General features: G+C 38.8%; 1 protein-coding gene across 1 annotated transcript in view; it reads left to right on the top strand.

Moving 5' to 3' along the window:
• LOC126354814 (sodium/potassium/calcium exchanger 4-like) overlaps window positions 1-16,931 on the top strand; it is a 132,615-nt gene that overhangs the window by 95,522 nt on the left and 20,162 nt on the right. The window contains exon 7 of the mRNA XM_050004753.1: window positions 9,007-9,216. Within this exon, the coding sequence (XP_049860710.1) occupies window positions 9,007-9,216 (210 nt within the window). The remainder of the gene's footprint in view (window positions 1-9,006; window positions 9,217-16,931) is intronic.

Here is a 16,931-nt window from a genome sequence, read left to right as displayed (position 1 = left end):
TAGACAACACACACGTGAATATGCAAGTAAATGCAACGATCACACACATGACCGCAGTTTCTGGCAACTGAAGCCAGAACGCAAGCAGAAGCACATGATGGGAGAGACAGCTGGGTGACGGGGTTAAGGAGGAAATGGGGGTGGGGAAGGGGAGAAATAGCAGGGTGGGGTGGGGGTGGTAAAGTGCTGCTTGTGAGAGTGTGCAGTGGTGAGGTGGAGAAAGAGGGTAGGGCAGCTCAGTGCAATCAAGAGGTTGGATGGAGGGTGGGGGGAGGGGGCAGGGGGTAAGCAGAGCAACAGAAAAGGATTTTCCGTTGTTTGATTTTGGATGAGGAGTATATGGCAGACAGTGTGGGGAGTGTGCTGAGGTAAGAGGAACAGGTAAGGTTAAGAGATGTATTCAAAATTGCTTAATATTCTATTGTTTTACTATAGATATTTTTTCTCTGATTTAAATAAAATTTATCATTAAAGTTCATACTTATCAAGGAAAAATCACAATTATCTTACAGTACTGAATGATGAAGAAAAAATAATCTCACAGAAATAGTTGAGTTGACAGATTTAGCTTTATGTTCATCACCAGATTTATACTATAACTGTAACCCTATATGGCATCAAGGATGTATTGAGGGATTTTACTGACTTAAGCAGTACCTCAGTTTGTAGAGCAACAGGCTGTGTGTGGATAAGTGTTGTCCTGTTGAAATATAATGCCAGGATACTGTTTCATAAGAGACAATATATGAGGACATGGGATGTCTCCAACTTATCCCTGTGCCATCAGAGTTCTTTTGAATCACTACCAGAAGTAACTCAGTTGCTTTAAAAAGCAATTGTCACTGGAGATAGTTCAGAAAGTCACTCATTAGCAGTTTTCACTTTTCTAAATTATCATCTGTTACAGAGTCAACAGCAGCTTGCACACAGGACGCCAATTCAGCAGTCCAGCTTCTGCTGCTCTCTCACTAACAGTGTGGGGTGGCCAGAAGTGTGGTAATATGTCCATTACTTGTGCCACATGGCACATGCAGATGTGAAACAATAATGATGTGCTCAGTACACGGTACAGTGATTCTTCTTCTGTGAGATCAGAGTCGGTTGACCACATACTTTACAACTCACCAGGTTTCTCCCTTGATATAATTGCATCCAGCATTGGATTAGTATCACATCTCAATACTCCGTGGCCCTGAATATCATACGGTTCAACAGATCAGCCACTAGAGATAAGAAATGGAGCAAGTATGAGTCTTAGGATTAAGGGCTTCATGCCTTAGAAATTGAGCATTGCCTTCATGTCAGTGCCTTCCTTCCTTCCCACTACAGATCTATGAATATCACAAGTCTGAGAATGGTGGCACTGTGATTGCTTCCTACTTGTCAACTCATTCCTCTTATTGAAGTGTGAGACTAGTTGTGACCTTTATTAGTACAATAGTTGAGTGCATTATCTTGCTGTCGTGAAGTAGCACTGACATGTTGAAATGACCAACTGTCAGTATCAGATGGCCTCAAAGGGTTTATTATCACGAGTTCTCAGCAACATTTTCTCCTGCGTTTCAGCAGTGCATGTGAAACAACAGAGCCACACACTACAGCAGTTACACGGTGAGAGAATTGTGCTTGCCGAGCAATGGTGCATCACTATTATCTCACTCATCACCATGAAATGGCTGTTGTACACATGTTGACAACCCCAGCAATGGCTGCTGTCAGCCTCCCACAGATACAGCCCATTTGGAAATGGAACTGTTCACTGACGGGCTTAAAAAATATTCTGAAATATGGGATACATCTCGCAAAGTGTAATCGTTCTAGGATTAAGAAGAGAGCCACACGATTTCAACTGTGTGCAAAGTTTGTGAGGATTTCACTTTGAAACCAAATCAGGAAAGAAATGAAATAATTTAACGTTGCTGTAAAACTATTTAGTGTTTGTATATCTAAAAACAAAGATAATGTGACTTACCAAACAAAAGCGCTGGCAGGTCGATAGACACACAAACAAACACAAACTTACACACATTTGTGCTTGTGTCTGTGTAAGTGCGGATGGATATGTGTGTGTGTGTGTGTGTGCATGTGTGTGTGTGTGTGTGTGTGTGTGTGTGTGTGTGTGTGTGTGTGTGTGTGTGTGTGTGTGTGTGTGTGTGTGTGTGTGTGTGCGAGTGTATACCTGTCCTTTTATCCCCTTAAGGTAAGTCTTTCCGCTCCTGGGATTGGAATGACTCCTTACCCTCTCCCTTACAACCCACATCCTTTCGTCTTTCCCTCTCCTTCCCTCTTTCCTGTGTGTATGTTTGTGTTTGTTTGTGTGTCTATCGACCTGCCAGCGCTTTTGTTTGGTAAGTCACATTATCTTTGTTTTTAGATATATTTTTCCCACGTGGAATGTTTCCCTCTATTATATTCATATTTAGTGTTTGTGTTCCACAAGTGGCATTTTTATTCAAATGTGGCCATTTAAAACATGGAACACTGCTAAGCAGCAAATGCTCTGCTTCCTGGCAATGGTCCTTTCATCTGAATGAAGAAATCTTCATTTAACAATAATAGTTAAAAATGAGTTACCTTACTTCAGCTGCTAAGTGCATTTAGCAATTTCAAAGACACTTTAAAGATAATTTCAAACCTTTTCTAAACATTTTTCCCCATTTATGTACTTAAAATAAAATATTTAATACACCCACTCATTTCTAAAGTAATCAGAAGTTTAAAGTTGTTTTACACATGGTAGCTCGATTCTTTAAAGAAACGAGGAGTTTACTGGCATATTCGAAACACCTTAATATTCTGCATTTTAACTCATGTACAGTCAACAAAATGTAACTGTTCTCATGGAAAATGGCTAAGTCTCGCGTCACACATTCTCGCCATGTACAGTCAAGTCACAAATTGTGGCAAAAATTTTGGCCCTTTAATGTCCATATTTGGTTATAGCAGCAACATATTATCCTACCAGTGTGATGCACTACACACAACATTGGTTATTAATACCAATTAAAGATTTTATATGGAAGTACGGGATGTTGACAACTACTGCGAAATACGTAGTGATCGGACCAGCAGTGCTAGGTGTGGTCCAAATCATTGAACACTTAGCTCATGGTCAAAGTGCCATTAACTGCTAGTACCCAATAAGATTCACCCTCTTTACGAGTGGCTAGCCGCAAGTTACAAACTGGACTACAAGAATCTCTCTACCACTTGTTGCACTGTTGCTGTATTTTGTGACAATGCAGTTTCATTCACAGAGCAACTGAATTATTCATTCAGATGTAGCAGTATAACTGTGAAAGCGTATCTGTAAATGTTTTAGTGTGATTTCCAAATGAAAATGTCATGTGACAGCAATAAACGTGAAGTTCCCCACAAGCAAATTTAATTAAATTGTGTGCCTATGGAGTATCATCTTAGTCGTGTAACTGGTTTTGTGATTTCCTGTCATCAAAATCAATGTATGTAATTATCGACAAAAAACCATCAAGTATCTGGCATTTGCATGGAAGTGTTATAGGTGCTCCTCTGTTCCTGAGCTAATAAACAATTTAGGACAAAATCTGAGCAGCCCTCTTAGACTGTTTGCAGATGATGCTGTGATTTACCGTCTTATAAAGTCACCAGGGATTAAAATTGATTAGAAAACGACTTAGACAAGATATCTGTAAGGTGAGAAAAATGTCAGTTGGCTCTAAATAATAAATCTGAAGTCATCCAATTGATTACTAAAAGGAAACCACTAAATTTGGTTCACAGGATAAAACACACGATTCTAAGTGCTGTAAATTCAGCTTAACACTTATGGATTATAGTTACGACTAACTTAAAGTGCAACTATCACATTGATAATGTTGCATGGAAACCAAACTGAAGACTGCGATTTATTGGTAGAACACTTAGAAAATGCAACAGGTCCTCTAAAGAGACTACTTACACTATGCTTTTCCGCCTTCTTCTGAAATATTGCTGTCATGATGGGATCCACAGGAGATAGAATTGATTGAAAAAGTTCAAAGAAGAGCATCTCGTTTTGTATATTTGCAAAATAGGGGAAAGACTGCCGCAGATATGATACATGAATTGGGGTGACAATCATCAAAACAATGGTGTTTTTCGTTGTGACAGGATTTTCTCATGAAATTTCAGTTGCCAACTTTCTCCTCAGAGTGTGAAAATACTTTGTTGGACCGCCTACATAGGGAGGAATGTTCATCATAAAAAAGTAAGAGAAATTAGAGTTTGGATGGAAAGATAAAAGCGTTTGTGTTTAATGTGTGCTGTTCCAGAGGGGAATGGTAGAGAAAGAGCTTAAAGCTGGTTCTATGAACGCTCAGCCAGGCACTTAATTATGAACTGCAGAGTAATCATGTAGAGATAAATGCTTCACAAGCAGTCTAGGTGGTTTATGTCCTACATTTATGACTTCAAATTTGAATCTGATACTGATATTTCTGTTTTTGACATTTTCCTGACTCAAGAACGAACTGCAAAAGCATGCGTCGGGAAGAGAACCGTACAGAGAATAGTAAACAAAAGTGTCAGAGCTGTACAGGGAATAGTGAACAAAAGTTTCAGAGCCGTAGAAAACTCAGGAAATTTTGTGTTGCTGAAAATCATCGACATCACAAGAAACCTGTAGCACAAATAGAGGGTTTTTACAATAATGTTTTAACACACCCTGTGTTTGAAATGTGCATAAAAGGAAATATCCAAAATCACAAAAACTTGTTACAATTATGCCTAAGCAAATTGGCTTCAAAGGTAGCATTTCATCAATGTAAAGAATTTTAAAATACATTGGTTTTAAACATGTTAAGAAGAGAGTTTTTAATTGAAAGAAGTGATATAGAAGCAGCACGAAGCACATTTATTATAAAGATGCGCAATACAAGAGGAGGAGGTAGTTCTACAGTGTTTTACCTTGATGAAACATGGATAATCAGAATTGTTGCATGAATACCTGCTGGAAAATGGGTGATGGCTCTGGCGGTTTTAAAGTTCCTTTAGCAACAGGTTCTTGGATACTTATTCTCCATGCTAGCTCTTCTTCTGATTTTGGTCATCAGAGTAAATTTGTATTTAGATGTAAGAAAAACAGCAGTGACTACCATTCAGAAATGAATGCTGTCACTTTCAAGAAGTGATTCACTGAGGAAGTCTTGCCATACCTAGAATCAAAGTCGGTCATTGTTATTACCACGTCAGTTATCGTTCAGCTGTTAGAGAGAAATGTCCAAGTATGAGCACCAAGAAATGGGATATTGTGCTCTGGCTGAAAAATAAAACTATTCCTGACAATATAAGCCAGACTCATGCTGAACACTTGCAGCTCATTAATTTATAAAAGTCATGCAATGTAATGTACAAATTTGACGTTCTTGAATGTGAATGTGGTCACACAGTTTTGCGTTTACGCGCCTGTTACTGTGAGTATAATCTGATAGAATTAATTTGTGCACATGTTACAAGCTATGGGGGAAAAAGGCAAAACAGTCAAGGTAAGTCACTGAAATGCTTGTGCTTGAAGCAATGGACAGCATTCGCCCTTCAGCGTGGGCACACTGTGTGAGTCACGCTGAAAAGTTTCAAAAATAAGACTTTCATAGGGAGGTGAAGATGGATAAAAGCCTTGAACATATCATCCTAAATAGACAATCAGATGGTTCAGCCATGGACTCAGATAGTAGATTGTATTACAATGTAGACTTTGAAACAGACTAGTGATCTTTCTTGGTTTTAAAGACTTGTGGCTTATAAATGTTTTTGTGAGAATATCAATTTCATACACAGTGCAAGAGAATTTCCTTGCTTTTATTGGAAAGGAATATGTAGCCTGTGAATTATTCAGACTATAATGTTCAACACATTGCCCAAGGAGAAGTTAAGCTTTTCCAGCCTGTTGTGTTACTTGCGAGATTGCGGCTGGATAAATTCGTTAAAAACTCCAGTATTTTGACATGTAGACCCCTGACATTTTCATGGCACGAATTGGATAAGCCTTAAAATGAAAGAGAGGGTTACCTGTCAAGATATTGGTGGTTTTTGACATTATCGGCTGGCATTCTGTTGAGTTATTCACAGAAGATTGCTAATTGTTAGCTTGTTCAATGGATCATTAATGCGTTCTCTCACTGTAATGTTGAATGAGTTAGTTTAAACTCGTAATGTCTGTTGACACTGTAAAATTGGATAACATACAGATAATTTTTACGATAGTCTTTTGTACTGGTGTTTGCTACCAGTAATTCTTGTTTATGCATAGTGGTTTATACTGAACAGCAGTGAAACACATGTATGTATGCACGTTATACACATTTAAAAAAATATAGGGCATAGAAGTAGTTATCAAACAAGTATAATGATTTTGGTTTGTGTTTGAAGTTTATTCTGTTGCATATTACATTTTTACTTATAATACAGTCCACATCACAATAAATGACAATTACTGCAACTCAGTTAGATCTCCTGTGTCTCAGCCCAAGTACAGGTCTGCCTATGCACAGGGCACCTGTGTCTGGGCATGTAAATTTGGCTGGCATATGGAGTGGACCCAAAGGTTTGTCTTAGGTCACAGGTGGTGTCAGCTTTTTGACAACACAGATGGTCACAAACTCATAACCTGGCACCAAAACTAGCTCCAGCTGTGACTGCAGTTATAAATGGTGCTTCCGCTCCCACTGTCATCTCCAACCCAGATGTCTAACATCCCAGCAACCACCCACCATGCCATTAGCCATAGCCCCATGCAGCACACTTTCCTGTACCACCTGCTTCCCAGTTACCCCAGCTGAAAGCATGCAGATATGTGGGCCATTGTTTGGGAGCCCACAAACAGAGTCATTCTCCTTGCCCAAGCCTCTTCTAGTGTCAGTTGTACTGGTGCAGAATTCTATCTGCCAACTCCATTGTCCCTGTGTCCATGCAGTAGCAGACAAGGCTATGATGCTAGATCTCTTGGCGGGGACCTCAACTGTGCCTCCCACCCTTCCGGACTGGCAACGGCACAAACCCAGCCTCCCTCGATATCGAGGGGGAGGGATTTAGTATCCCCACCCACAGCAGGTATTGGTAGTGATTCAAAGATGTTGCACCTCATTACTATGACAGCCACCATCTCTGGCTGTAAGAAATGTAACAGGCATGTCTTGTGGGACATCCCTTTCACACAGTTATAGGTTGAGCAGGCAACCAGTAAGCATGTGTTCCACACTGTATGAAGCACTCATTAACTTGCATCACTATACATACAAAACCTTGCTTTCATTGTAGACTGTCCGGCTTTCATTATCAGGATATACTCAGTGTGCAACTTACAGTGGCTCTTACTCTGTTTATGGTCTACAGAGGGCAAAAAATAGAGAGTGAGGGGAAAAAGGAGATGAGCAGTGGCTGACAGCTAGGCAGGAGAAGCAGAAAGTGTACAAGACAGGAATTTGACATCAGCGAACAGAGGATCTTGCATGTGGCACATGATGAAGGGATGAGAGGATTGGCAGCAGGAGACAGAGCAAAATATCAGAGGAAAAGAGATTAAGGCCAGTAGGATTATAGACTCAGAGGATACGTTGTAAAAACAATTCCCATCCATGTAATTCAGATTAGCATGGGTTGTGAATCAGCTATTGAGTTTTCAAAAGGGGGAAACACCCATTATTTACCTTAGTGATTCGACTGCTATTACAATCAATGGGAGTTGTTACAAAACAAGTAAAAAACACACACAAATAACTACCACAGCCTTACTAGAGTGAATGTTCCATGACACCCAGCCATCCCAGTCATGTGTATCATCCAACATTACCTTCACACAATAATGGCTTTTTCAATTACTAGTAAATGTCTCTGAGAAGTAGCCGAACACAATGCAAATCTTACACTTAAATTGTCATCTATTGTATTTTATGTAATGCAGCATTCCTAACATCTAGAGATGATTATGATAGAAATCACAAAATCACTGGCTGTCATTGAACGTTCACTCCAGTAAGGATGCGATAGCTTTTGTGTGTGTCTTTTTTATGTATTTTATAACAACTTCCATTGATTCTAATAGCAATAGAATCCCTAAGTCATGTAACAGGTCCTCCCCCCTTTTTGAAAATTTGATAGCTGCTTCACAACCCTTGCTAACTGCAGGGATGGGAATTCTTACATGATTTTTACATTGAGACATAATCTCATTGATGTTTTTATATAGACAGTTTCAGCCATGTCAGTCAGTTCACTATGTATAGTACAGGAGGACAACAGATGCCCCTTCTGTGCTGCATAGTGACCTGATGAAAAGGATGCTCAAAGCCTTTCGTCAAAAAATTATATGAGATTGTATCTGAAGAACTAAATTATTTTAACATATCAAAATACTTTGATTTTAAGCTTACATTTATTGAAAAAGCATATATGACAGTACATTATTATCCACTCAAATATCCACTAACTGAGTAGTGCATGGATATAACTTTGTCATTTTTCATTTATTTTTATATGTCAGTTTTATCTGTAGAGATGCCCAAGACTTTTTTTCTTTTCACTGTATGTTTCATTCTTTCATGTGAATAGTGTATCTTTCATGTGAGTAGTGTATTTAAGTAGTGGACAGGAGTGAATGTTTTTCCTTCTAATTTAATGCTCAGAAATTGAATCATGCCTGTGAGCTAATTTTAAATGGAAGCACAAGTACAGTGATGCTGTATCTTCAACCAACTGACATGATATGCTAAGATATATTTGTGAAGTTCACACCATACAAAGGTAATCAGTGGTGGTGTTTTACATGACAATGATAGCTTCTACATGATTTTGCACAAACAAATGGCCAGATAATGGATTAAGATACAGGGTTGACTATTCTAGATTTACAAAAATGAATAAAATATTATGTAATCCATAAACTTACAGCTTTCATAAAAGGTGTTCACGACTCTCATTCCTCAAAACAGTGCAATGCCTCAACTTGGGAACCTGTTTGTCGACAGACCTCACTCTTGTTTTTTTCCTTTACAGCACAGTCCCTCCGACACCCACCAGCAGGGGCCAAGTGGTATGGCAAGCTGTATTGGCTTCTCTGCTGGCCAGCACTACTACTGCTCAAAGTTACAATTCCTGACAGCAGCAAGCCCAAACTCCGCAAGCTTTTCCCTCTTACTTTCTTCATGTGTATTGTCTGGATTGGATTAAATGCATATTTTGTCTCATGGATGATTACTGTAATCGGTAAGCTCCTTGACATCTCTGTCTAAGTTATAATTAACTTTCCAAATAAAGTGAGGGATCTTGTAGATGGATAAGAAAGTTCATGAGATTAAACCATTTTTAATGTATTTTGCTCATAAGTAATATCCAGATATCAAAACTTTAATATAATTTCATTCAACATGAATGTTAAACTATTAGTGACAGTAGGAAAACATATAATTTTATAAACTTTATTGAATCTTATTCATTAAAACAGTAAATAATAATTAAAAAATGGGCTTGGGAAATTAAATGATACAAAAGTATGAGAAATTATAGCAATCAGTTACAGAAGAAAACAAAAAGTGATTGCAAGCCTTTATTCAGAGACACACACAAAGTAGAAGATTACATACCATTTGCTGATGAAGAAATATTTAAAATCCCAAAAGTTATAGCTTCATACACATTTTACAAATCTGTGAGTTTAGGCCATATTCCAGTTGCTTTTCTTTTCATGGCCACTAAGCAATCCACTTTTTTTGATTCAGATATTATTAACTTTCAACATATGGATCTGGAAAGCAATGAAACAAGACACCAATTACAACAATATTTTGAACATACATATTTGCAATTACATATGGTATACAATTCACTGTTTAAAAGAGGTTCGGAGCAAGAGAGTGTACAACAGCCCGAAGACGTGCTTTGTTGGTGCTGCACATTTTAGAGTTTTTGACTGAGATAAACTCATGCTTCAATGTCCTTCTTTGGCATGCCAGTGCAGAAGTGTACACAGAATTGCTTCTGCATAATATTTCATTAATTTTAACTATATCTCTGTGTATTGTGATATACTGTAAAATTTCGAACACGTGCTAGTACTGTTATCGTCAAAGGTAGGCTTAAACTAATTGTGCTCTTTTAAAATTTTGAAGAACAGTAGGCCTGTCCTCATTCAAAACAACCATTCTTTTGTTTCATTATATAATTTACATGAGAAATAGATTATTATTGAGACTTCTGGACACTTACAAAACTATATTTTCATAAGTTACCAGTATGAGTATTTCCGATATGTAAGTAATTCCATAGCAAATTATCATTTGAGGTTCACAGCTTCTGCCAAAGAATGTATCACTCAGGTATTTAATCATATATCAATGTAAATAATTGTTCATTTTTTGGAATTTTTGGGAGATACCATTGTCCTTTACATAAACTACGAGTAATTTGCAGTAAGTTGGCATTTGTGATTTAGTTACTGTAGCAGATATTCTAACTAACATATTGTGTTACATCTAGTTTTCCATAAAAGAGGAGTAGCCCTATAATTATCTACATTAATCATAAATCATCTTCATTTTTGAGTTTGCTAATAATTATAATTAACCTCAGAATGTTTTAGGAAACTAGTAATTTTTACCATAGGTTTTGTGTTGCCTTGACAGAAATCTCATTTTGCATTTTTGTTCCAGTTCTTACAGGAAATTAGCAACTTTTTAGCTCAAGAGATCAAATGATAATCATCAGGTTTAATTTATAGTTCTTTGTTCACTGCCCCATAATACATTACATCAGTCAAAATTCAACCCCACTGTGAATCCTGTTCTCGATCACAGTTGGTTGATATTCAAGTGCAGCTGCTATGAACTTTTGTGATGGGAAGGCTCCTGAGAGTCATGTACCTGTGATCCTGGTACCAGATGTACCTCAAGTACTATCCTCTCCTGTGGATCCTGTCTCCCCTGCAGGAAGTACAGAATCTGTCACCACTCATCCACTTGATCATGAGTGGCATTTCATTGGCAGGTCTAGGCGTTCTGAACAAGGTGTACAGGGACCAGGGAGGACTCGGGGTGTAGTACAGATCCTCATAACCAACAAGTTGGATGTGCTGTCTTTCACTGAAAATTAAACAGCCAGTGGGAATCCCTTGACCTGTTTTGGGGAAACCTGTTTTCTACAGCGTCCAGAGAAGCAAACACAAAAGGGTAGGCATCATCAGTGGTTCAAACGTATGGCGAATGATGTACCTCTTAGGTAAATATCAGCAAGGATGGGAAAGGGCACCAGGTGCACTCAGTATGTATGCCTGATGGTCACATTCAAATGTTGAAGAGGCTGTTCCAGCAGCCATTGAGGAAACAGGATTCAACCAACTGCAGATTGTGGCACACATTGGAACAAATGATGCCTGTCATCTTGGCTCTGAGGTCATACTTGGGTTGTTCCAGAGACAGGCAGACTTGTGCATAACACTCACAATTTGCAGCATTGTCCCCAGAACTAATCGTGGTCCTTTGGTTCTGAGTTGAATGGAAGAACTGTACCAGAGACTTCATAGATGCTATGACAAGCTAGACTCCGACTTCTTGGACTTGCGCCAGAGGGTTGAGAACTGTAAGGTCCTCCTAAATGGGCTGGGTTTGCATTAAAGATCAGACGCTGCTATTCAGGTAGCTGATATTGTGTGGGGTGTGCACAACAGTTTTTTAGCTTCAGCACCTATCCATCCAATCAAGATAATGATAGCTGTAGGAAACCCAGAATATCAGTGTAAGATCAAAAGAAATGCCTCCCACAGAAGAGAGTATTACAATTCTAATGGTAAATTGCCAAAGCATTCACAACAAAGTTTGAAACACTCATGAAATGCAAAGCTCACATAATATTAGGATCTGAAAGCAGATTGAAACCTGAAATTGATAGCAGTAAGATTTTTGGGGTAATCTGAGTGTACCTCAAAAGGACAGGATACAGGAAATTGAGGTGGTGTTTTTGTTGCAGTAGGCAAGAATCTCAGGTCCACCGAGACAGAAATTAAAGCTATATGTGAGACTGTCTGGACAAGACTCAGTGTTAGGGGTGGGCTCAAAATAATAATTGGATCCTTCTACTGTCCACCAGACACATCTCCTTATGTAACCAAAAACTTTAGAGAAAACATCAGTTCACTTGTACATAAGCTCCGCAATAACACTGTTATCTTTGCTGGAGACTGTAATCAACCAACAGTTAATTGGGAAAACTACAGTTTTGTTAGTGGTGGGTATGATAAAACATCATGTGGAACATTACTAAATGCCTTCTCTGAAAAGTGCCTGGAACAGATAGTTAGAAGCCCCACTCATGGTGAAAATATATGAATCTAATGGCAACAAAAGGACCTGACCACTTCGAGGATGCCCTCATCGAAACTGGTAGCAGTGACCATGACGTGGTTGTGGCAACAAGGATTACCAAAGTCCAATGGACAACTAAAACAAGCAGAAAGATATATATGTTCAATAAAGTAGATAAAAAAGTAGATAAAAAATCAGTAGTGTCATAACTTTCATAACTTTCAGCACAGGGCAGAAGCATGTAGAGGAACCCTGGCTCAAGTTTAAAAGAATAGTTGACCATGCACTGCATAAATTTGTACCCAGCAGAACAGTCCATAATGGGAAGGAACCTCCATGGTATACAGTCACTGCAAAGAAACTACTAAAGAAACAGAGATTACTGAATATTAGGTGTAAAACAAAGTGAAGGGCTACAGATAGAGATATGCTGAATAAAACACATTTGGCTGCCAAGAAAGCAATGTGTGATGCCTTCAGTTACTACAATAGCAGTATATTGTTAGATGATATTTCACAAAACTCAAAGAGATGCTGGTCATATGTAAAGGCTGTCAGTGGCATCAAAATTAGTCCCCAGTGCCTAACGCATGAGACAGGAACTGAAATTGAGGATAGCAAAGCAAATGCTGAAATGCTTAACTGTGTTTTCAAATGTTCTTTTACAAAGGAAAACCCAGTTCTCGTACCACTGAAAAGATGAATGAAATAAATAATTGTATCGGTGGCGTTGAGAAACACCTGAAATCATTAAAACTGAACAAAGCTCCAGGGCTTGACAAAAACCATATCAGATTCTATACGAAATGTGCAGCTGAGTTAGCCCCTCTTGTAACTATCATACATCCCTTGACCAAAAAAAAGTGCCCAGTTCTTAGAAAAAGGCACAGTTCACACCCATCCATAAGAAGGATAGTAGAAGTGGTCCACAAAACTGCTGTCCAATATCCATGACATTGATTTGTTGTACAATCTTAGAACATATTCTGAGCTCAAACATAATGAGGTGTCTTGAACAGAATGACCTTCTCAATGTCAGCTAGCATAGATTCTGAAAACACCAATCATGTGAAACTCAACTCACACATTTCTCACATGACATGCTGAAAACTTTGGATCAAAGCAGTCATGTAGATGCAGTGTTGATCTCTGAAAAGGATTTGATTCAGTACCAAACCTATGCTTATTGTCAAATGTTTGATCATATGCGGTATCAAGTGAAATTTTTGACTGTATGAGGACTTTGTGGTAAGGAGAACGCAGCATGTTAACTTGGATTGAGAGTCGTCATCAGATGTAGATGTAATTTCAGGTGTGTCCCAGGGAAGTCTGTGGGGACCCCTGATGTTTATGTCATATATTAATGGTCTTGCAGACAACATTAACAGTAACCTCAGACTTTTTGCAAGATGATGCAGTTATCGATAATAAAGTAGTATCTGAAAGAAGCTACATAAATATTCAGTCAGCTCTTGATAAGATTTCAAAATGATGCAAAGATTGGCAACTCGCTTTCAAGGTTCAGAAAAGTAAAACTGTGCAGTTCATGAAGCAAAAAAACATAGTGTCCTATGACTACAATATCAGTGAGTCACTACTGGAATCAGTCAGCTCATTCAAATACCTGATTGTAACACTTTGTAGGGATATAAAATGGAATTTTGTGCAAAGCAGGTGGTAGTCTTCAGTTCATTCTTGTATTCATGCTTCCCTTGATAGTTCCAATGTATACCTTTCCACAACTACATGGAATTTCATAACACCACTTGTTGACAGAGGAGGGCATTTCTCCTTTCCAGTTTGGAATAATTGACATATTTTCTTAGTTGGTCTAAAAACTGATCTGATGTCATACTTTGGTAAATTCTTGCTCACCTGATCAGTAACTTTTTTGATAAAAGGGAGAGAAACGTTATTCTTCCATTGCTTTGTTCTATTGTTGTCTTTTTTCTTACTGTTATTAGGTTGCAGAAACCTATTAACTTCCTTGTCTGAATAGCCGTTCTTCTTGAAAGCCTGCTTCAGATGTTTTAATTCAGCTTCCAGGTGTTCCAGCTTGCAGATTCTTTTGGCTCTATCAACAAGACTTTTAATGAGACCTCTCTTTTATGTGGATGATGGTTGGAATTCTTATGCAAATATAAATCTGTGTGACTGAGCCTAAATGACCATTCCATTTTATGTGCCTAAAAAGTGTTGTACCCAGGTATTTGTATGAGTTGACCAGTTCCAGCTGTGACTCACTGACACTATAGTCATGGAATACTATGTTTTTACATTTTGTGTAGTGCACAATTTTATATTTATTAACATTTAAAGCAAGTTGCTGATCTTTACACCACTTTGAAATCTTATCAATATCCAACCGAATATTTACATAGCTTCCTTCAGACAGTACTTCATATAGATAATTAAGGTCTGGGGTTACAATTAACAATATTCACAAGGTCATTAATATACAACATGAACAGCAAGGGTCCCAAAACACTTACTTGTGGCACAACCGAAGCAACTTCTATATTTGTTGATGACTCTCCATCCAATATAATATACTGGCAAATTTACTCTCACATAAGGAAATTGCACACCCATATGCAGTTATTACACATATGTAATCTTTCTGAGTTGCACATCAAGAACTGGCCAACAACCCACAGTTCATAAAAAGTATAAGTAAAGGTTGCTATTAACCACATAGAGCAGACATTGAGTAGCAGATGGGCACATTGGTAAAAGACTACTAAATATTATTCAGCTATCCAACTAAGTCTATTGTAAATAAAATAGAAAGAAACTTCCACATGGGAAAAATATATCAAAAACAAAGATTCCAAGACTTACCAAGCGGGAAAGTGCCGGCAGACAGGCACAATGAACAAAACACACAAACACACACACAGAATTACTAGCTTTCGCAACTGATGGTTGCTTCTTCAGGAAAGAGGGAAGGAGAGGGAAAGACGAAAGGATGTGGGTTTTAAGGGAGAGGGTAAGGAGTCATTCCAATCCCGGGAGCGGTAAGACTTCCCTTAGGGGGAAAAAAGGACAGGTGTACACTCGCACACACACACACATATCCATCCGCACATACACAATTTATATAGGGAGAGATGAAGGTATGAAAAAAGTCGAAAAAGTGTTGGTTTGAGATGAGCAATTTATATAGGGAGAGATAAAGGTGTGAAAAAAGTCGAAAAAGTGTTGGTTTGAGATGTATGTGCGGATGGATATGTGTGTGTGTGCGAGTGTACACCTGTCCTTTTTTCCCCCTAAGGGAAGTCTTTCCACTCCCAGGATTGGAATGACTCCTTACCCTCTCCCTTAAAACCCACATCCTTTCGTCTTTCCCTCTCCTTCCCTCTTTCCTGAAGAAGCAACCATCGGTTGCGAAAGCTAGTAATTCTGTGTGTGTGTTTGTGTGTTTTGTTCATTGTGCCCGTCTGCCGGCGCTTTCCCGCTTGGTAAGTCTTGGAATCTTTGTTTTTAATATATCAACTAAGTCTATTGTCAGACATAGACAGAACACACACACACACACACACACACACACACACACACACACAATGAATTCACGTACACATGGCCACTGTTGTCTCTAGGCACTGAGGCCTGACTGCAGCTGGTTCTGAGGTGAGCTGCAGCCTTTGCTGGGGGCAGGGGTGGAGAGGGGGTAGTGGGGGTAGAGAAGAGGCAGGGGGAAGGGAGGGGGAGGATAGCAGTGCTGCCTGTGGGAGCAGGTGGAGACGGGGTAGGGTCAGGATAGTGGGCTACTAGGTGTATTGCTATCTTCATTAATGAGTACAGCATATGGACTGAGAATAAACCAAAGATTTGTCAAAAACTTATCATTGGAATTGGAGACCATGAAACACATGATGTTAAGGAATTCTGATACGTAGGAAGCAAACTAACACATGATGAATAAGGCAAAGAGGACATAAAAAGCACAGGCAAAGATTAGTCTGCTAGTACCAAAATTTGGCCCTAATCTGAGGAAGACATTTCTGAGAATGTGTTTTCAGAGCACAGTGTATGAGGAAATACATCATGAACTGAGAAAAAAACTGGAAAAGAAGACAATCAAAGCATTTGAGATGTAGTGCTACAGAAGAATGTCGAAAATCAGGTGAGAAGACAGGATAAGGAATGAGAATATTCTCCATAGAATTAGCAAAGCATGGAACATGTGGAAGGTTGACAACAAGAACAGACAGAATGATAGGACACATATTGAGACATCAGGGAATAGCCTCCATGGTACTAGAGGGAGCTGTAAAGAATAAAAACTGCAGGGAAAGGCAGAGATTGGAGTACATGAAACAAATAATTGAGGACATAGTATGCAAGAGCTATTCTGAGATGATGCAGGTGCATTGGCTGAGGCATGTTTAAGAATGGAGTGGTAAGTAGGTGGAGGACAGGGACATGCAAAGATTGAACTCTGGGCTTATGGGAATGAAGACTGTGTTGTAAGGAGAGTTTGGACTTACGCGGTTCAGAAAAGCTGGTGTCCTTGGGAAGAATAAAGATTGCACACGCCGTGAAAAAGTCATTTAAGTTGAGTACATTGTGTTGGGCAGCAAGTTCAGCAACTGGATGGTCCAACTGTCTCTCGGCCACAGTTTG

Source organism: Schistocerca gregaria, chromosome 3 (genome assembly GCF_023897955.1).
Source record: "Schistocerca gregaria isolate iqSchGreg1 chromosome 3, iqSchGreg1.2, whole genome shotgun sequence".
NCBI classification, from domain to species: domain Eukaryota; kingdom Metazoa; phylum Arthropoda; class Insecta; order Orthoptera; family Acrididae; genus Schistocerca; species Schistocerca gregaria.
The sequence above is the reverse complement of the archived record's forward strand: the minus strand, read 5'-3'. Positions and strand labels throughout refer to the sequence as shown.